Source organism: Oncorhynchus nerka, linkage group LG1 (assembly GCF_034236695.1).
Source record: "Oncorhynchus nerka isolate Pitt River linkage group LG1, Oner_Uvic_2.0, whole genome shotgun sequence".
In the NCBI taxonomy this organism is placed as follows: domain Eukaryota; kingdom Metazoa; phylum Chordata; class Actinopteri; order Salmoniformes; family Salmonidae; genus Oncorhynchus; species Oncorhynchus nerka.
The window spans coordinates 56,240,758-56,263,063 of NC_088396.1; the positions used below are offsets into that span (position 1 = coordinate 56,240,758).

At 47.3% G+C, this 22,306-nt stretch overlaps 1 protein-coding gene across 1 annotated transcript in view; it reads right to left on the reverse strand.

The window, feature by feature from the left end:
- als2a (alsin Rho guanine nucleotide exchange factor ALS2 a) overlaps window positions 1-22,306 on the reverse strand; it is a 152,316-nt gene that overhangs the window by 76,972 nt on the left and 53,038 nt on the right. Inside the window, 9 exon segments of the mRNA XM_065019687.1 lie at window positions 3,836-3,972; window positions 4,862-4,939; window positions 5,298-5,409; window positions 6,971-7,135; window positions 11,400-11,498; window positions 13,965-14,030; window positions 14,584-14,756; window positions 15,189-15,255; window positions 16,176-16,243. Of these exon segments, the coding sequence (XP_064875759.1) occupies window positions 3,836-3,972; window positions 4,862-4,939; window positions 5,298-5,409; window positions 6,971-7,135; window positions 11,400-11,498; window positions 13,965-14,030; window positions 14,584-14,756; window positions 15,189-15,255; window positions 16,176-16,243 (965 nt within the window).

The following is a 22,306-nucleotide window of genomic DNA, read 5'->3' on the forward strand; positions in this document are numbered from 1 at the left end:
AGACAGCCTCACTGTAGAGAAACACAGACAGCCTCACTGTAGAGAAACACAGACAGACAGGCAGAGAGACACAGACAGCCTCACTGTAGAGAAACAGACAGCCTCACTGTAGAGAAACATACAGCCTCACTGTAGAGAAACACAGACAGCCTCACTGTAGAGAAACAGACAGACAGGCAGAAAGACACAGACAGCCTCACTGTAGAGAAACACAGACATCCTCACTGTAGAGAAACACTGTAGAGAAACACACAGACAGTCAGAGAGCCACAGACAGACAGGCAGAGAGCCACAGACAGACAGGCAGAGAGCCACAGACAGACAGGCAGAGAGCCACAGACAGACAGGCAGAGAGCCACAGACAGATTCACTGTAGAGAAACACAGACAGCCTCACTGTAGAGAAACACAGACAGACAGGCAGAGAAACACAGACAGCCAGGCAGAGAGACACAGACAGCCTCACTGTAGAGAAACACAGACAGCCTCACTGTAGAGAAAAACAGACAGCCTCACTGTAGAGAAACACAGACAGACAGGCAGAAAGACACAGACAGACAGGCAGAGAGACACAGACAGCCTCACTGTAGAGAAACACAGACAGACAGGCAGAGAGACACAGACAGCCTCACTGTAGAAAAACACAGACAGCCTCACTGTAGAGAAACACAGACAGCCTCACTGTAGAGAAACAGACAGCCTCACTGTAGAGAAACACTGTAGAGAAACACACAGACAGTCAGAGAGCCACAGACAGACAGGCAGAGAGCCACAGACAGACAGGCAGAGAGCCACAGACAGACAGGCAGAGAGCCACAGACAGACAGGCAGAGAGCCACAGACAGATTCACTGTAGAGAAACACAGACAGACAGGCAGAGAAACACAGACAGCCAGGCAGAGAGACACAGACAGCCTCACTGTAGAGAAACACAGACAGCCTCACTGTAGAGAAACACAGACAGCCTCACTGTAGAGAAACACAGACAGACAGACAGACAGACAGGCAGAGAGACACAGACAGATTCACTGTAGAGAAACACAGACAGCCTCACTGTAGAGAAACACAGACAGACAGGCAGAGAGACACAGACAGACAGGCAGAGAGACACAGACAGCCTCACTGTAGAGAAACACAGACAGCCAGGCAGAGAGACACAGACAGCCTCACTGTAGAGAAACAGAGACAGCCTCACTGTAGAGAAACACAGAGAGCCTCACTGTAGAGAAACACAGACAGCCTCACTGTAGAGAAACACAGACAGCCTCACTGTAGAGAAACACAGACAGCCTCACTGTAGAGAAACACAGACAGCCTCACTGTAGAGAAACACAGACAGACAGACAGACAGGCAGAGAGACACAGACAGATTCACTGTAGAGAAACACAGACAGCCTCACTGTAGAGAAACACAGACAGACAGGCAGAGAGACACAGACAGACAGGCAGAGAGACACAGACAGCCTCACTGTAGAGAAACACAGACAGACAGGCAGAGAGACACAGACAGCCTCACTGTAGAGAAACACAGACAGCCTCACTGTAGAAAAACACAGACAGCCTCACTGTAGAGAAAACACAGACAGCCTCACTGTAGAGAAACAGACAGACAGGCAGAAAGACACAGACAGCCTCACTGTAGAGAAACACAGACAGCCTCACTGTAGAGAAACACAGACAGCCTCACTGTAGAGAAACACAGACAGACAGACAGACAGACAGGCAGAGAGACACAGACAGATTCACTGTAGAGAAACACAGACATCCTCACTGTAGAGAAACACAGACAGCCTCACTGTAGAGAAACACAGACATCCTCACTGTAGAGAAACACAGACAGCCTCACTGTAGAGAAACACAGACAGCCTCACTGTAGAGAAACACAGACAGCCTCACTGTAGAGAAACAGACAGCCTCACTGTAGAGAAACACAGACAGACAGACAGACAGGCAGAGAGACACAGACAGATTCACTGTAGAGAAACACAGACAGCCTCACTGTAGAGAAACACAGACAGACAGGCAGAGAGACACAGACAGACAGGCAGAGAGACACAGACAGCCTCACTGTAGAGAAACACAGACAGACAGGCAGAGAGACACAGACAGCCTCACTGTAGAGAAACAGAGACAGCCTCACTGTAGAGAAACACAGAGAGCCTCACTGTAGAGAAACACAGACAGCCTCACTGTAGAGAAAACACAGACAGCCTCACTGTAGAGAAACACAGACAGCCTCACTGTAGAGAAACACAGACAGCCTCACTGTAGAGAAACAGACAGACAGCCTCACTGTAGAGAAACACAGACAGCCTCACTGTAGAGAAACACAGACAGACAGGCAGAAAGACACAGACAGCCTCACTGTAGAGAAACACAGACAGCCTCACTGTAGAGAAACACAGACAGCCTCACTGTAGAGAAACACAGACAGACAGGCAGAGAGACACAGACAGCCTCACTGTAGAGAAACACAGACAGCCTCACTGTAGAGAAACACAGACAGACAGGCAGAGAAACACAGACAGACAGGCAGAAAGACACAGACAGCCTCACTGTAGAGAAACACAGACATCCTCACTGTAGAGAAACACAGACATCCTCACTGTAGAGAAACACAGACAGCCTCACTGTAGAGAAACAGACAGACAGGCAGAAAGACACAGACAGCCTCACTGTAGAGAAACACAGACATCCTCACTGTAGAGAAACACAGACAGCCTCACTGTAGAGAAACACTGTAGAGAAACACAGACAGCCTCACTGTAGAAAAACACAGACAGCCTCACTGTAGAGAAACAGACAGCCTCACTGTAGAGAAACACAGACAGCCTCACTGTAGAGAAACACAGACAGCCTCACTGTAGAGAAACACAGACAGCCTCACTGTAGAGAAACAGACAGCCTCACTGTAGAGAAACACAGACAGCCTCACTGTAGAGAAACACAGACAGCCTCACTGAGAGCCACAGACAGACAGCCCACAGACAGACAGGCAGACAGCCTCAGACAGACAGAAACACAGACAGCCTCACTGAGAAAAACACAGACAGCCTCACTGTAGAGAAACAGACAGCCTCACTGTAGAGAAACACAGACAGACAGGCAGAGAGCCACAGACAACACAGACAGCCACAGACAGACAGAGAAACAGACAGCCTCAGGCAGAGAGACACAGACAGACTCAGTCAGAGAAACACTGACAGCCTCACTGAGAGAAACAGACAGCCTCACTGGTAGAGAAAACACTGACAGCCTCACTGTAGAGAAACAGACAGCCTCACTGTAGAGAAAACACAGACAGCCTCACTGTAGAGAAACACACAGACAGTCAGAGAGCCACAGACAGACAGGCAGAGAGCCACAGACAGACAGGCAGAGAGCCACAGACAGACAGGCAGAGAGCCACAGACAGACAGGCAGAGAGCCACAGACAGACAGGCAGAGAGCCACAGACAGACAGGCAGAGAGCCACAGACAGACAGGCAGAGAGCCACAGACAGACAGGCAGAGAGCCACAGACAGACAGGCAGAGAGACACAGACAGCCAGGCAGAGAGACACAGACAGCCAGGCAGAGAGCCACAGACAGACAGTCAGAGAGCCACAGACAGGCAGAGATCCACAGACAGACAGGCAGAGAGCCACAGACAGACAGGCAGAGAGCCACAGACAGACAGTCAGAGATCCACAGACAGACAGTCAGAGAGACACAGACAGACAGGCAGAGAGCCACAGACAGACAGTCAGAGAGAGAGAGACGCAGTAAGAGATGAAAGCTCACACTTTACACCAAATGATATTAGATTTCTAGAGTATAAAGAAGACGATCCTTACAGCACCCTGGTTGATTGCTTCTTGTCAGGTTCATAGAGGTTAGGCTTCATGTAGGTTCCCGTGATCTTCAGCCCCGAGGTCCACTCTCCACTAAACAGACCCTCGATGGAGTCTCCATTGGACATGGACAGGTAACCCTGTGGACAGACGGCAACACAAGATGACTGTTTAATGTCTTCTGACAGAGGGCGTCAAGTGCTGACGACTAACGTCTCACGTAATTGGTCAGCTGCTCGAAAAGTTATTTAACTAGGCTAGTCAGTTAAGAACAAATTCTTATTTTCAATGAGGGCCTAGGAACAGTGGGTCAACTGGTCTAGGAACAGTGGGTCAACTGGTCTAGGAACAGTGTGTCAACTGGTCTAGGAACAGTGGGTCAACTGGTCTAGGAACAGTGTGTCAACTGGTCTAGGAACAGTGGGTCAACCGGTCTAGGAACAGTGGGTCAACCGGCCTAGGAACAGTGGGTCAACCGGCCTAGGAACAGTGGGTCAACCGGTCTAGGAACAGTGGGTCAACCGGTCTAGGAACAGTGGGTTAACTGGTCTAGGAACAGTGGGTTAACTGGCCTAGGAACAGTGTGTTAACTGGCCTAGGAACAGTGGGTTAATTGGCCTAGGAACAGTGGGTTAATTGGCCTAGGAACAGTGGGTTAACTGGTCTAGGAACAGTGGGTTAACTGGTCTAGGAACAGTGGGTCAACTGGTCTAGGAACAGTGGGTTAACTGGTCTAGGAACAGTGGGTTAACTGGCCTAGGAACAGTGGGTTAACTGGCCTAGGAACAGTGGGTTAACTGGCCTAGGAACAGTGGGTTAACTGGCCTAGGAACAGTGTGTTAACTGGCCTAGGAACAGTGGGTTAATTGGCCTAGGAACAGTGGGTTAACTGGTCTAGGAACAGTGGGTTAACTGCCTTGTTCAGGGGGCAGAACGACAGATCAGGGATTCGAGCCACCAACCTTTCGGTTACTGGCCCAACACTCTAACCACTAGGCTACCCTGCATCCCTCTCTATCTATACCTTACCTTGCCATTAGGGGTCCAGTCTTCTGAGAACTCTCCCTCAAAGGCTGTGTCATCATCAGATACTAGCAGACCAGTACCCTAACAGAGAACATATTACATTCAACATTGAGATCAAGTTAGATAGGAAGGGTTGAGGGTAGCTGAAGAATGGGATTCAAAACAAAACATATAAACTAGGTTGTGACAGTAAAATGTATATAGTATGTATAAACAGGAAGTAGAAGTGTTGTTGTTTATTAGTTTACTCCAATTAGAAGAGGGATGGGTAGGGTTAGGGGACAATAATAAAGGAAAATATATTTACAGTATATTTATATATATTTACCCCCCCAAAATATATATGAGGGATTGGAAGTACTGCAGATAATTACATTGGTAGAAATCACAATCTATTCTATTAAAGCTGATCTACAGCCTAAAAGATAAAATGACTCACCACCATCTTGTTGTTGCTGAAGGTCCCTTCATAGTAAAGACCAAACTGAGTGACTACCACACCACTGCCCTGTCGCTGGTCATCAGTCCACAGGCCCATGTACTTCTCTCCTCTGAAACAAGACACATAGACTGGAGCAAAGCAGAGCAGCAGATCTGAGACCAGGCTATTCACCCACAGATCTGAGACCAGGCTATTCAACCACAGATCTGAGACCAGGCTATTCAACCACAGATCTGAGACCAGGCTATTCAACCACAGATCTGAGACCAGGCTATTCAACCACAGATCTGAGACCAGGCTATTCACCCACAGATCTGAGACCAGGCTATTCAACCACAGATCTGAGACCAGGCTATTCACCCACAGATCTGAGACCAGGCTATTCAACCACAGATCTGAGACCAGGCTATTCAACCACAGATCTGAGACCAGGCTATTCACCCACAGATCTGAGACCAGGCTATTCAACCAAGGACCTGAGACCAGGCTATTCAACCACAGATCTGAGACCAGGCTAAGAAACCACAGATCTGAGACCAGGCTATTCAACCACAGATCTGAGACCAGGCTATTCACCCACAGATCTGAGACCAGGCTATTCAACCACAGATCTGAGACCAGTCTATTCAACCACAGATCTGAGACCAGTCTATTCAACCACAGATCTGAGACCAGTCTATTCAACCACAGATCTGAGACCAGTCTATTCATCAACAGATCTGAGACCAGTCTCTTCATCAACTGATCTGAGACCAGGCTAAGAAACCACAGATCTGAGACCAGGCAATTCAACCACAGATGTACGTTTTCATCAACTGATCTGAGACCAGGCTAAGAAACCACAGATGTACGTTTGTATCAACAGATCTGAGACCAGGCTAAGAAACCACAGATCTGAGACCAGGCTATTCAACCACAGATGTACGTTTTCATCAACTGATCTGAGACCAGGCTAAGAAACCACAGACCTGAGACCAGGCTATTCAACCACACATCTGAGACCAGGCTATTCAACCACAGATCTGAGACCATTCAACCACAGACCTGAGACCAGGCTATTCAACCACAGACCTGAGACCAGGCTATTCAACCACAGACCTGAGATCAGGCTATTCACCCACAGATCCGAGACCATTCAACCACAGATCTGAGACCAGTCTATTCAACCACAGAACTGAGACCAGGCTTTTCAACTACAGCTGTACGTTAGTATCAGCAGATCTGAGACCAGGCTAAGAAACCACAGATGTACGTTTTCATCAACAGATCTGAGACCAGGCTATTCAACCACAGATGTACGTTTTCATCAACAGATCTGAGACCAGTCTATTCAACCACAGATCTGAGACCAGTCTATTCATCAACAGATCTGAGACCAGTCTCTTCATCAACTGATCTGAGACCAGATCTGAGACTTCATCAACTGAGATCTGAGACCAGTCTGATCTGAGACCAGGCTAAGAAACCACAGATCTGAGACCAGGCTATTCAACCACAGATGTACGTTTTCATCAACTGATCTGAGACCAGGCTAAGAAACCACAGATGTACGTTTGTATCAACAGATCTGAGACCAGGCTAAGAAACCACAGATGTACGTTTGTATCAACAGATCTGAGACCAGTCTATTCATCAACTGATCTGAGACCAGGCTAAGCGCTGTACTATACCTAGTGATGTTATCAAACACTCCATATCCCATCTTCTTGTCTTGAAGCCACTGGCCAACGAACACACTGGAAGAAGAGCCAATCAGCTTCCCAGAGCTCAGCATCCCATGGCCCTGACGGATGTTCTCATGGAAGGATCCCTCATACACCTGACCTGTAGCATACCTGGAGAGAACTACAATCATACACCTGACCTGTAGCATACCTGGAGAGAACTACAATCATACCTGGAGAGAACTACAATCATACCTGGAGAGAACTACAATCATTCACCTGTAACATACCTGGAGAGAACTACAATCATTCACCTGTAACATACCTGGAGAGAACTACAATCATTCACCTGTAACATACCTGGAGAGAACTACAATCATACACCTGTAACATACCTGGAGAGAACTACAATCATACACCTGTAACATACCTGGAGAGAACTACAATCATACACCTGACCTGTAGCATACCTGGAGAGAACTACAATCATACACCTGTAACATACCTGGAGAGAACTACAATCATACACCTGACCTGTAGCATACCTGGAGAGAACTACAATCATACACCTGACCTGTAGCATACCTGGAGAGAACTACAATCATACACCTGTAACATACCTGGAGAGAACTACAATCATACACCTGACCTGTAGCATACCTGGAGAGAACTACAATCATACACCTGTAACATACCTGGAGAGAACTACAATCATTCACCTGTAACATACATTTACATTTAAGTCATTTAGCAGACGCTCTTATCCAGAGCGACTTACAAATTGGTGCATTCACCTTATGACATCCAGTGGAGCAGCCACTTTACAATAGTGCATCTAAATCTTTTAAGGGGGGGGGGGGGTGAGAAGGATTACTTTATCCTATCCTAGGTATTCCTTACATACCTGGAGAGAACTACAATCATTCACCTGTAACATACCTGGAGAGAACTACAATCATACACCTGACCTGTAGCATACCTGGAGAGAACTACAATCATACACCTGTAACATACCTGGAGAGAACTACAATCATACACCTGACCTGTAGCATACCTGGAGAGAACTACAATCATACACCTGTAACATACCTGGAGAGAACTACAATCATACACCTGACCTGTAGCATACCTGGAGAGAACTACAATCATACACCTGTAACATACCTGGAGAGAACTACAATCATTCACCTGTAACATACCTGGAGAGAACTACAATCATTCACCTGTAACATACCTGGAGAGAACTACAATCATTCACCAGTAACATACCTGGAGAGAACTACAATCATTCACCTGTAACATACCTGGAGAGAACTACAATCATTCACCTGTAACATACCTGGAGAGAACTACAATCATTCACCTGTAACATACCTGGAGAGAACTACAATCATTCACCTGTAACATACCTGGAGAGAACTACAATCATTCACCTGTAACATACCTGGAGAGAACTACAATCATTCACCTGTAACATACCTGGAGAGAACTACAATCATACACCTGACCTGTAGCATACCTGGAGAGAACTACAATCATACACCTGTAACATACCTGGAGAGAACTACAATCATACACCTGACCTGTAACATACCTGGAGAGAACTACAATCATACACCTGACCTACAATCTGACTGTAGTATATACAGGTGAACACAGTAACTCCCTGACTGTAGTATATACAGGTGAACACAGTAACTCCCTGACTGTAGTATATACAGGTGAACACAGTAACTCCCTGTAGTATATACAGGTGAACACAGTAACTCCCTGTAGTATATACAGGTGAACACAGTAACTCCCTGTAGTATATACAGGTGAACACGGTAACTCCCTGACTGTAGTATATACAGGTGAACACGGTAACTCCCTGACTGTAGTATATACAGGTGAACACAGTAACTCCCTGACTGTAGTATATACAGGTGAACACAGTAACTCCCTGACTGTAGTATATACAGGTGAACACAGTAACTCCCTGTAGTATATACAGGTGAACACAGTAACTCCCTGTAGTATATACAGGTGAACACAGTAACTCCCTGACTATAGTATATACAGGTGAACACAGTAACTCCCTGACTGTAGTATATACAGGTGAACACAGTAACTCCCTGTAGTATATACAGGTGAACACAGTAACTCCCTGACTGTAGTATATACAGGTGAACACAGTAACTCCCTGACTGTAGTATATACAGGTGAACACAGTAACTCCCTGACTGTAGTATATACAGGTGAACACAGTAACCCCCTGACTGTAGTATATACAGGTGAACACAGTAACCCCCTGACTGTAGTATATACAGGTGAACACAGTAACTCCCTGACTGTAGTATATACAGGTGAACACAGTAACCCCCTGACTGTAGTATATACAGGTGAACACGGTAACTCCCTGACTGTAGTATATACAGGTGAACACGGTAACTCCCTGACTGTAGTATATACAGGTGAACACGGTAACTCCCTGACTGTAGTATATACAGGTGAACACAGTAACTCCCTGACTGTAGTATATACAGGTGAACACAGTAACCCCCTGACTGTAGTATATACAGGTGAACACGGTAACTCCCTGACTGTAGTATATACAGGTGAACACGGTAACTCCCTGACTGTAGTATATACAGGTGAACACGGTAACTCCCTGACTGTAGTATATACAGGTGAACACGGTAACTCCCTGACTGTAGTATATACAGGTGAACACGGTAACTCCCTGACTGTAGTATATACAGGTGAACACAGTAACTCCCTGTAGTATATACAGGTGAACACAGTAACTCCCTGACTGTAGTATATACAGGTGAACACAGTAACTCCCTGACTGTAGTATATACAGGTGAACACAGTAACTCCCTGACTGTAGTATATACAGGTGAACACAGTAACTCCCTGACTGTAGTATATACAGGTGAACACAGTAACTCCCTGACTGTAGTATATACAGGTGAACACAGTAACTCCCTGACTGTAGTATATACAGGTGAACACGGTAACTCCCTGACTGTAGTATATACAGGTGAACACGGTAACTCCCTGACTGTAGTATATACAGGTGAACACAGTAACTCCCTGACTGTAGTATATACAGGTGAACACAGTAACTCCCTGACTGTAGTATATACAGGTGAACACAGTAACCCCCTGACTGTAGTATATACAGGTGAACACGGTAACTCCCTGACTGTAGTATATACAGGTGAACACGGTAACTCCCTGACTGTAGTATATACAGGTGAACACGGTAACTCCCTGACTGTAGTATATACAGGTGAACACGGTAACTCCCTGACTGTAGTATATACAGGTGAACACGGTAACTCCCTGACTGTAGTATATACAGGTGAACACAGTAACTCCCTGACTGTAGTATATACAGGTGAACACAGTAACTCCCTGACTGTAGTATATACAGGTGAACACAGTAACTCCCTGACTGTAGTATATACAGGTGAACACAGTAACTCCCTGTATTATATACAGGTGAACACAGTAACTCCCTGACTGTAGTATATACAGGTGAACACGGTAACTCCCTGACTGTAGTATATACAGGTGAACACAGTAACTCCCTGTAGTATATACAGGTGAACACAGTAACTCCCTGACTGTAGTATATACAGGTGAACACAGTAACTCCCTGACTGTAGTATATACAGGTGAACACAGTAACTCCCTGACTGTAGTATATACAGGTGAACACAGTAACTCCCTGACTGTAGTATATACTGGTGAACACAGTAACTCCCTGACTGTAGTATATACAGGTGAACACAGTAACTCCCTGACTGTAGTATATACAGGTGAACACAGTAACCCCCTGACTGTAGTATATACAGGTGAACACAGTAACTCCCTGACTGTAGTATATACAGGTGAACACAGTAACTCCCTGACTGTAGTATATACAGGTGAACACAGTAACCCCCTGACTGTAGTATATACAGGTGAACACAGTAACTCCCTGACTGTAGTATATACAGGTGAACACAGTAACTCCCTGACTGTAGTGTATACAGGTGAACACAGTAACTCCCTGACTGTAGTATATACAGGTGAACACAGTAACTCCCTGTAGTATATACAGGTGAACACAGTAACTCCCTGACTGTAGTATATACAGGTGAACACAGTAACTCCCTGACTGTAGTATATACAGGTGAACACAGTAACTCCCTGACTGTAGTATATACAGGTGAACACAGTAACTCCCTGACTGTAGTATATACAGGTGAACACAGTAACTCCCTGACTGTAGTATATACAGGTGAACACAGTAACTCCCTGACTGTAGTATATACAGGTGAACACAGTAACTCCCTGACTGTAGTATATACAGGTGAACACAGTAACCCCCTGACTGTAGTATATACAGGTGAACACAGTAACTCCCTGACTGTAGTATATACAGGTGAACACAGTAACTCACCTGTACGTCCCAAAGCCATGCATCTTCCCATCTCTCCAGTGACCCTGGTAACGATCACTCTTGTTGAGGATCTTATTTGGCATTATACAGTCTCCATAGCTACAGGCACAAGAGACAAAAACACAGTGGTTACAACATCTGCATGTTGACCATGCCTCTCACACTGCCTGGTTTAACCACTGTGAACTCTGAACTCTGCATTAATCGGGCTAACACTGACCCGTCCTCCAGTCCTTGTTTAAAGGTCCCCGGTTTAACCACTGTGAACTCTGAACTCTGCATTAATCGGGCTAACACTGACCCGTCCTCCAGTCCTTGTTTAAAGGTCCCCGGTTTAACCACTGTGAACTCTGAACTCTGCATTAATCGGGCTAACACTGACCCGTCCTCCAGTCCTTGTTTAAAGGTCCCCGGTTTAACCACTGTGAACTCTGAACTCTGCATTAATCGGGCTAACACTGACCCGTCCTCCAGTCCTTGTTTAAAGATCCCCGGTTTAACCACTGTGAACTCTGAACTCTGCATTAATCGGGCTAACACTGACCCGTCCTCCAGTCCTTGTTTAAAGATCCCGGTTTAACCACTGTGAACTCTGAACTCTGCATTAATCGGGCTAACACTGACCCGTCCTCCAGTCCTTGTTTAAAGATCCCCGGTTTAACCACTGTGAACTCTGAACTCTGCATTAATCGGGCTAACACTGACCCGTCCTCCAGTCCTTGTTTAAAGGTCCCGGTTTAACCACTGTGAACTCTGAACTCTGCATTAATCGGGCTAACACTGACCCGTCCTCCAGTCCTTGTTTAAAGATCCCTGGTTTAACCACTGTGAACTCTGAACTCTGCATTAATCGGGCTAACACTGACCCGTCCTCCAGTCCTTGTTTAAAGGTCCCCGGTTTAACCACTGTGAACTCTGAACTCTGCATTAATCGGGCTAACACTGACCCGTCCTCCAGTCCTTGTTTAAAGGTCCCGGTTTAACCACTGTGAACTCTGAACTCTGCATTAATCGGGCTAACACTGACCCGTCCTCCAGTCCTTGTTTAAAGGTCCCCGGTTTAACCACTGTGAACTCTGAACTCTGCATTAATCGGGCTAACACTGACCCCCTCCAGTCCTTGTTTAAAGGTCCCGGTTTAACCACTGTGAACTCTGAACTCTGCATTAATCGGGCTAACACTGACCCGTCCTCCAGTCCTTGTTTAAAGGTCCCGGTTTAACCACTGTGAACTCTGAACTCTGCATTAATCGGGCTAACACTGACCCGTCCTCCAGTCCTTGTTTAAAGATCCCGGTTTAACCACTGAACTCTGAACTCTGCATTAATCGGGCTAACACTGAAGTCCTTGTTTAAAGGTCCCCGGTTTAACCACTGTGAACTCTGAACTCTGCATTAATCGGGCTAACACTGACCCGTCCTCCAGTCCTTGTTTAAAGGTCCCCGGTTTAACCACTGTGAACTCTGAACTCTGCATTAATCGGGCTAACACTGACCCGTCCTCCAGTCCTTGTTTAAAGGTCCCCGGTTTAACCACTGTGAACTCTGAACTCTGCATTAATCGGGCTAACACTGACCCGTCCTCCAGTCCTTGTTTAAAGGTCCCCGGTTTAACCACTGTGAACTCTGAACTCTGCATTAATCGGGCTAACACTGACCCGTCCTCCAGTCCTTGTTTAAAGGTCCCCGGTTTAACCACTGTGAACTCTGAACTCTGCATTTAACCACTGTGAACTCTGAACTCTGCATTAATCGGGCTAACACTGACCCGTCCTCCAGTCCTTGTTTAAAGGTCCCGGTTTAACCACTGTGAACTCTGAACTCTGCATTAATCGGGCTAACACTGACCCGTCCTCCAGTCCTTGTTTAAAGGTCCCCGGTTTAACCACTGTGAACTCTGAACTCTGCATTAATCGGGCTAACACTGACCCGTCCTCCAGTCCTTGTTTAAAGGTCCCCGGTTTAACCACTGTGAACTCTGAACTCTGCATTAATCGGGCTAACACTGACCCGTCCTCCAGTCCTTGTTTAAAGGTCCCCGGTTTAACCACTGTGAACTCTGAACTCTGCATTAATCGGGCTAACACTGACCCGTCCTCCAGTCCTTGTTTAAAGATCCCGGTTTAACCACTGTGAACTCTGAACTCTGCATTAATCGGGCTAACACTGACCCGTCCTCCAGTCCTTGTTTAAAGGTCCCCGGTTTAACCACTGTGAACTCTGAACTCTGCATTAATCGGGCTAACACTGACCCGTCCTCCAGTCCTTGTTTAAAGGTCCCCGGTTTAACCACTGTGAACTCTGAACCGGGCTAACACTGACCCGTCCTCCAGTCCTTGTTTAAAGGTCCCCGGTTTAACCACTGTGAACTCTGAACTCTGCATTAATCGGGCTAACACTGACCCGTCCTCCAGTCCTTGTTTAAAGGTCCCCGGTTTAACCACTGTGAACTCTGAACTCTGCATTAATCGGGCTAACACTGACCCGTCCTCCAGTCCTTGTTTAAAGGTCCCCGGTTTAACCACTGTGAACTCTGAACTCTGCATTAATCGGGCTAACACTGACCCGTCCTCCAGTCCTTGTTTAAAGGTCCCCGTGAACTTTCTGCCATCTGGCCATTTCATGATCCCTCTGTTCGAAAAAGAAGAAGACAATCTGTCAACACAAACCAAACGTGTATTTTGGCCTTATTATACAATATTATACAATAGTGCAGAATTGTATGTTAAGGATAGACCTACTAGAAAGTGTAAATAATCTAGCTAATACAAACGATTGGTTTTAGAACACCTTCAGTTCCCGGTTCTCTGTAAAGTTCTCTGTAAAGTTCTCTGTAAAGTTCTCTGTAAAGTTCTCTGTAAAGTTCTCTGTAAAGTTCTCTGTAAAGTTCTCTGTAAAGTTCTCTATAAAGTTCTCTGTAAAGTTCTCTGTAAAGTTCTCTATAAAGTTCTCTGTAAAGTTCTCTGTAAAGTTCTCTATAAAGTTCTCTGTAAAGTTCTCTGTAAAGTTCTCTGTAAAGTTCTCTATAAAGTTCTCTGTAAAGTTCTCTGTAAAGTTATCTGTAAAGTTCTCTGTAAAGTTCTCTATAAAGTTCTCTATAAAGTTCTCTATAAAGTTCTCTGTAAAGTTCTCTGTAAAGTTCTCTGTAAAGTTCTCTGTAAACCCGTCCCTCCTTTAGACTCACTTGCCGTGGGGTTTGCCAGACAGCCAGCGGCCTGAGTAGGAGGCATCCTTCAGACGTAGGTCTTTGTAGAAGATGTAGGAGGCGGTACGAGAGACAGCGGGGACCCCAGGACCGCTCTCCTCTCCGGTCAACACCGCCTCCACGGCCTGGTTAATAGCCCTCAGCCACTTAGCCTAGAGGGACAGAGGGAAACAGTGGGACACGTCAACCTTAGGAGTCAAAGACAGCTGTGGTTAGTCTGATGTGGATATATGGGGAGAGTTGGGATTATGAGGTGTGTCAACCAGACTGAGAGCTGTACCTTCTCCTGAGGAGAGGATGCTATCAGAGTTGGGATTATGAGGTGTGTCAACCAGACACTAGACTGAGAGCTGTACCTTCTCCTGAGGAGAGGATGCTATCAGAGTTGGGATTATGAGGTGTGTCAACCAGACACTAGACTGAGAGCTGTACCTTCTCCCGAGGTGAGGATGCTATCAGAGTTGGGATTATGAGGTGTGTCAACCAGACACTAGACTGAGAGCTGTACCTTCTCCCGAGGTGAGGATGCTATCAGAGTTGGGATTATGAGGTGTGTCAACCAGACACTAGACTGAGAGCTGTACCTTCTCCTGAGCTGAGGATGCTATCAGAGTGAAGCTCTCCTCTGGAGTTGTCACCTTAATTCCATACCTGGGGGGCAAAAGAAGACAACATTAAATAGAACAGTAGGAGATTTAAAAACAAGCTTTCTAGGGGTGTTGGTCGGATTCGCGTTTATCGTCAAAGGAATGAGCGTTTCACCGAGGCCTGTACTCTGGAGCGGGATCGATTTGGAGGTGGAGGGTCCGTCATGGTCTGGGGCGGTGTGTCACAGCATCATCGGACTGAGCTTGTTGTCATTGCAGGCAATCTCAACGCTGTGCGTTACAGGGAAGACATCCTCCTCCCTCATGTGGTACCCTTCCTGCAGGCTCATCCTGACATGACCCTCCAGCATGACAATGTCACCAGCCATACTGCTCATTCTGTGCGGGATTTCCTGCATGTCAGGAATGTCAGAGTTCTGCCATGGCCAGCGAAGAGCCCGGATTTCAATCCCATTCAGTACGTCTGGGACCTGTTGGATCGGAGGGTGAGGGCTAGGGCCATTCCCCCCAGAAATGTCCGGGAACTTGCAGGTGCCTTGGTGGAAGAGTGGGGTAACATCTCACAGCAAGACCTGGCAAATCTGGTGCAGTCCATGAGGAGGAGATGCACTGTAGTACTTAATGCAGCTGGTGGCCACACCAGATACTGACTGTTACTTTTGATTTTGACCCCCCCTTTGTTCAGGGACACATTATTCCATTTCTGTTAGTCACATGTCTGTGGAACTTGTTCAGTTTATGTCTCAGCTGTTGAATCTTGTTATGTTTATACAAATATTTACACATGTTAAGTCTGCTGAAAATAAACTCAGTTCACAGTGAGAGGACGTTTATTTTTTAGCTTAGTTTACATTAGTTATTGATTAGTCTGGTGTTACCAGACCTCAACCCCATACTCTCCCTTGCTAGAACAGGCTAGTCAGTTATTGGTTGACAGAAGGATAGCAGGTAGACTAAACTTACAGGTTGCTGCTGGCAGTGATGGGTTCCACCCAGAGAGTGGCCAGGGAGTAGACATGATGAGATGAGAACTGGAGGGAGACAGAACAGTGATGTCAGTGATGGGTTCCACCCAGAGAGTGGCCAGGGAGTAGACATGATGAGATGAGAACTGGAGGGAGACAGAACAGTGATGGGTTCCACCCAGAGAGTGGCCAGGGAGTAGACATGATGAGATGAGAACTGGAGGGAGACAGAACAGTGATGGGTTCCACCCAGAGAGTGGCCAGGGAGGAGACATGATGAGATGAGAACTGGAGGGAGACAGAACAGTGATGGGTTCCACCCAGAGTGGCCAGGGAGTAGACATGATGAGATGAGAACTGGAGGGAGACAGAACAGTGATGGGTTCCACCCAGAGAGTGGCCAGGGAGGAGACATGATGAGATGAGAACTGGAGGGAGACAGAACAGTGATGGGTTCCACCCAGAGAGTGGCCAGGGAGTAGACATGATGAGATGAGAACTGGAGGGAGACAGAACAGTGATGTCAGTGATGGGTTCCACCCAGAGAGTGGCCAGGGAGGAGACATGATGAGATGAGAACTGGAGGGAGACAGAACAGTGATGGGTTCCACCCAGAGAGTGGCCAGGGAGGAGACATGATGAGATGAGAACTGGAGGGAGACAGAACAGTGATGGGTTCCACCCAGAGAGTGGCCAGGAGGAGACATGATGAGATGAGAACTGGAGGAGACAGAACTGTGATGGGTTCCACCCAGAGAGTGGCCAGGGAGGAGACATGATGAGATGAGAACTGGAGGGAGACAGAACAGTGATGGGTTCCACCCAGAGAGTGGCCAGGGAGGAGACATGATGAGATGAGAACTGGAGGGAGACAGAACAGTGATGGGTTCCACCCAGAGAGTGGCCAGGGAGTAGACATGATGAGATGAGAACTGGAGGAGACAGAACAGTGATGGGTTCCACCAGAGAGTGGCCAGGGAGTAGACATGATGAGATGAGAACTGGAGGGAGACAGAACAGTGATGTCAGTGATGGGTTCCACCCAGAGAGTGGCCAGGGAGGAGACATGATGAGATGAGAACTGGAGGTAGACAGAACAGTGATGGGTTCCACCCAGAGAGTGGCCAGGGAGTAGACATGATGAGATGAGAACTGGAGGGAGACAGAACAGTGATGGGTTCCACCCAGAGAGTGGCCAGGGAGTAGACATGATGAGATGAGAACTGGAGGGAGACAGAACAGTGATGGGTTCCACCCAGAGAGTGGCCAGGGAGTAGACATGATGAGATGAGAACTGGAGGGAGACAGAACAGTGATGGGTTCCACCCAAAGAGTGGCCAGGGAGGAGACATGATGAGATGAGAACTGGAGGGAGACAGAACAGTGATGGGTTCCACCCAGAGAGTGGCCAGGGAGGAGACATGATGAGATGAGAACTGGAGGGAGACAGAACAGTGATGGGTTCCACCCAGAGAGTGGCCAGGAGGAGACATGATGAGATGAGAACTGGAGGAGACAGAACAGTGATGGGTTCCACCCAGAGAGTGGCCAGGAGGAGACATGATGAGATGAGAACTGGAGGGAGACAGAACAGTGATGGGTTCCACCCAGAGAGTGGCCAGGGAGTAGACATGATGAGATGAGAACTGGAGGGAGACAGAACAGTGATGGGTTCCACCCAGAGAGTGGCCAGGGAGTAGACATGATGAGATGAGAACTGGAGGGAGACAGAACAGTGATGGGTTCCACCCAGAGAGTGGCCAGGGAGGAGACATGATGAGATGAGAACTGGAGGGAGACAGAACAGTGATGTCAGTGATGGGTTCCACCCAGAGAGTGGCCAGGGAGTAGACATGATGAGATGAGAACTGGAGGGAGACAGAACAGTGATGTCAGTGCAGTCACAGCGCAGTGGAGTTTTATGTTTCAAGCAGAACAAGCTGAACAAGCAGAAGCAGAACAAGCTGAACAAGCAGAAGCAGAACAAGCAGAACAAGCAGAACAAGCTGAACAAGCTGAACAAGCAGAAGCAGAACAAGCAGAACAAGCTGAACAAGCAGAACAAGCAGAAGCAGAACAAGCAGAACAAGCTGAACAAGCAGAACAAGCAGAACAAGCTGAACAAGCTGAACAAGCAGAACAAGCAGAAGCAGAACAAGCAGAACAAGCTGAACAAGCAGAACAAGCAGAAGCAGAACAAGCAGAACAAGCAGAACAAGCAGAACAAGCTGAACAAGCAGAACAAGCTGAACAAGCTGAACAAGCAGAAGCAGAACAAGCAGAACAAGCAGAACAAGCAGAACAAGCTGAACAAGCAGAACAAGCAGAAGCAGAACAAGCAGAACAAGCTGAACAAGCTGAACAAGCTGAACAAGCAGAACAAGCAGAACAAGCAGAACAAGCAGAAGCAGAACAAGCAGAACAAGCTGAACAAGCAGAACAAGCAGAACAAGCTGAACAAGCTGAACAAGCTGAACAAGCAGAAGCAGAACAAGCTGAACAAGCTGAACAAGCTGAACAAGCTGAACAAGCAGAACAAGCTGAACAAGCAGAATTCCACATGTTACAGGATGACTTGGTAACACAAAACTACACTGAGTGTACAAAACATTAGGAACACCTTCATAATGTTGAGTTGAACCCCCTTTTCCCCTCAGAACAATTCTGTTGAACCCCCCTCCCCTTTTCCCCTCAGAACAATTCTGTTGAACCCCTCCTTTTCCCCTCAGAACAATTCTGTTGAACCCCCTCCCCTTTTCCCCTCAGAACAATTCTGTTGAACCCCCTCCCTTTTCCCCTCAGAACAATTCTGTTGAACCCCTCCCCTTTTCCCCTCAGAACAATTCTGTTGAACCCCCTCCCCTTTTCCCCTCAGAACAATTCGCCCCCTTTCCCCCCTTTCCCCTCAGAACAATTCGCCCCCTTTCCCCCCTTTCCCCCCTTTTCCCCTCAGAACAATTAGTCTTTCCCCCTTTCCCCCTCAGAACAATTATAGCCCCCTTTCCCCCCTTTTCCCCCTTTTCCCCTCAGAACAATTCGCCCCCTTTCCCCCCTTTCCCCCTTTTCCCCTCAGAACAGCCTCAATTCGTCGGGGTCATGGACTCTACAAGGTGTCTAAAGCGTTCCACAGGGATGCTGGTCCATGTTGACTCTACAAGGTATTGAAAGCGTTCCACAGGGATGCTGGCCCATGTTGGCTCTACAAGGTATTGAAAGCGTTCCACAGGGATGCTGGTCCATGTTGGCTCTACAAGGTATTGAAAGCATTCCACAGGGATGCTGGTCCATGTTGTCTCTACAAGGTGTCTAAAGCGTTCCACAGGGATGCTGGTCCATGTTGTCTCTACAAGGTGTCTAAAGCGTTCCACAGGGATGCTGGTCCATGTTGTCTCTACAAGGTGTCTAAAGCGTTCCACAGGGATGCTGGTCCATGTTGTCTCTACAAGGTGTTGAAAGCCTTCCACAGGGATGCTGGCCCATGTTGGCTCTACAAGGTATTGAAAGCATTCCACAGGGATGCTGGCCCATGTTGTCTCTACAAGGTGTCTAAAGCGTTCCACAGGGATGCTGGTCCATGTTGACTCTACAAGGTGTCTAAAGCGATCCACAGGGATGCTGGTCCATGTTGACTCTACAAGGTGTCTAAAGCGTTCCACAGGGATGCTGGTCCATGTTGTCTCTACAAGGTGTCTAAAGCGTTCCACAGGGATGCTGGTCCATGTTGTCTCTACAAGGTGTTGAAAGCGTTCCACAGGGATGCTGGTCCATGTTGTCTCTACAAGGTGTTGAAAGCGTTCCACAGGGATGCTGGTCCATGTTGACTCTACAAGGTGTCTAAAGCGTTCCACAGGGATGCTGGTCCATGTTGACTCTACAAGGTGTCTAAAGCGTTCCACAGGGATGCTGGTCCATGTTGTCTCTACAAGGTGTTGAAAGCGTTCCACAGGGATGCTGGTCCATGTTGACTCTACAAGGTGTTGGCGTTCCACAGGGATGCTGGACCATGTTGACTCTACAAGGTGTTGGAAAGCGCCCACAGGGATGCTGGCCGATGTTGACTCTACAAGGTGTTGAAAGCGTTCCACAGGGATGCTGGTCCATGTTGACTCTACAAGGTGTTGAAAGCGTTCCACAGGGATGCTGGTCCATGTTGACTCTACAAGGTGTCTAAAGCGATCCACAGGGATGCTGGTCCATGTTGACTCTACAAGGTGTCTAAAGCGTTCCACAGGGATGCTGGTCCATGTTGTCTCTACAAGGTGTCTAAAGCGTTCCACAGGGATGCTGGTCCATGTTGTCTCTACAAGGTGTTGAAAGCGTTCCACAGGGATGCTGGTCCATGTTGTCTCTACAAGGTGTTGAAAGCGTTCCACAGGGATGCTGGTCCATGTTGACTCTACAAGGTGTCTAAAGCGTTCCACAGGGATGCTGGTCCATGTTGACTCTACAAGGTGTCTAAAGCGTTCCACAGGGATGCTGGTCCATGTTGTCTCTACAAGGTGTTGAAAGCGTTCCACAGGGATGCTGGTCCATGTTGACTCTACAAGGTGTTGAAAGCGTTCCACAGGGATGCTGGACCATGTTGACTCTACAAGGTGTTGAAAGCGTTCCACAGGGATGCTGGCCGATGTTGACTCTACAAGGTGTTGAAAGCGTTCCACAGGGATGCTGGTCCATGTTGACTCTACAAGGTGTTGAAAGCGTTCCACAGGGATGCTGGTCCATCTTGACTCTAACGCTTCCCAACAGTTGTGTCAAGTTGGCTGGATGTCCTTTGTGAACGGTCCACCACACAAAGGAAACTGTTGAGCGTTAAAAACCCAGCAGCGTTGTAGTTCTTTGACACAAACCTCCCCTTCATCTACACTGATTGATGACATCAATAAGGGATCATATCTTTCACCTGGATTCACCTGGTCCATTCACTGTCATGGAAAGAGCAGATGTTCCTAATGTTTTGTCCACTCAGTGTACATTGTAGATATTATTTTTAACCACGTTATGCAACTTTAAAAGAAATGTCATTGTTTATATTGTGAGAACTTATAGATCGTTTATTGTTTATATTGTGAGAAATTATAGATTGTTTCATTTCTGTATTTCTTCGGTTTATGTTCCTGTACATGTAGAGTCATTTTTCAGTATCTGCTGAATCAATAGGTTTCTGGACGAGTCTCTTCCCCTTCTGCTGTGTGTGTGTGTGTGTGTGTGTGTGTGTGTGTGTGTGTGTGTGTGTGTGTGTGATCAAGAGACAAAGAGGAGAAGGACATTCTGGGAACTCTAATGACACCGTCAAAATGTCAAATGAGAGAAAATTATAAAAACACAGAGAGAGCAGTAGTCAATAGCAGCTCCAACAGAGAGAGCAGTAGCCTATAGCAGTCACCACAGCTCCAACACAGAGAGCAGTAGTCTATAGCAGTCACCATAGCTCCAACAGAGAGAGCAGTAGCCTATAGCAGTCAACACAGCTCCAACAGAGAGAGCAGTAGCCAATAGCAGTCACCACAGCTCCAACAGAGAGAGCAGTAGCCTATAGCAGTCACCACAGCTCCAACACAGAGAGCAGTAGCCTATAGCAGTCACCACAGCTCCAACAGAGAGAGCAGTAGTCTATAGCAGTCACCACAGCTCCAACAGAGAGAGCAGTAGCCAATAGCAGCTCCAACAGAAAGAGCAGTAGCCTATAGCAGTCACCACAGCTCCAACAGAGAGAGCAGTAGTCTATAGCAGTCACCACAGCTCCAACAGAGAGAGCAGTAGTCTATAGCAGTCACCACAGCTCCAACACAGAGAGCAGTAGTCTATAGCAGTCACCACAGCTCCAACACAGAGAGCAGTAGTCTATAGCAGTCACCACAGCTCCAACAGAGAGAGCAGTAGCCTATAGCAGTCACCACAGCTCCAACAGAGAGCAGTAGCCTATAGCAGTCACCACAGCTCCAACAGAGAGAGCAGTAGCCTATAGCAGTCAACACAGCTCCAACAGCGAGAGCAGTAGCCTATAGCAGTCACCACAGCTCCAACAGAGAGAGCAGTAGCCTATAGCAGTCACCACAGCTCCAACAGAGAGAGCAGTAGCCTATAGCAGTCACCACAGCTCCAACAGAGAGAGCAGTAGCCTATAGC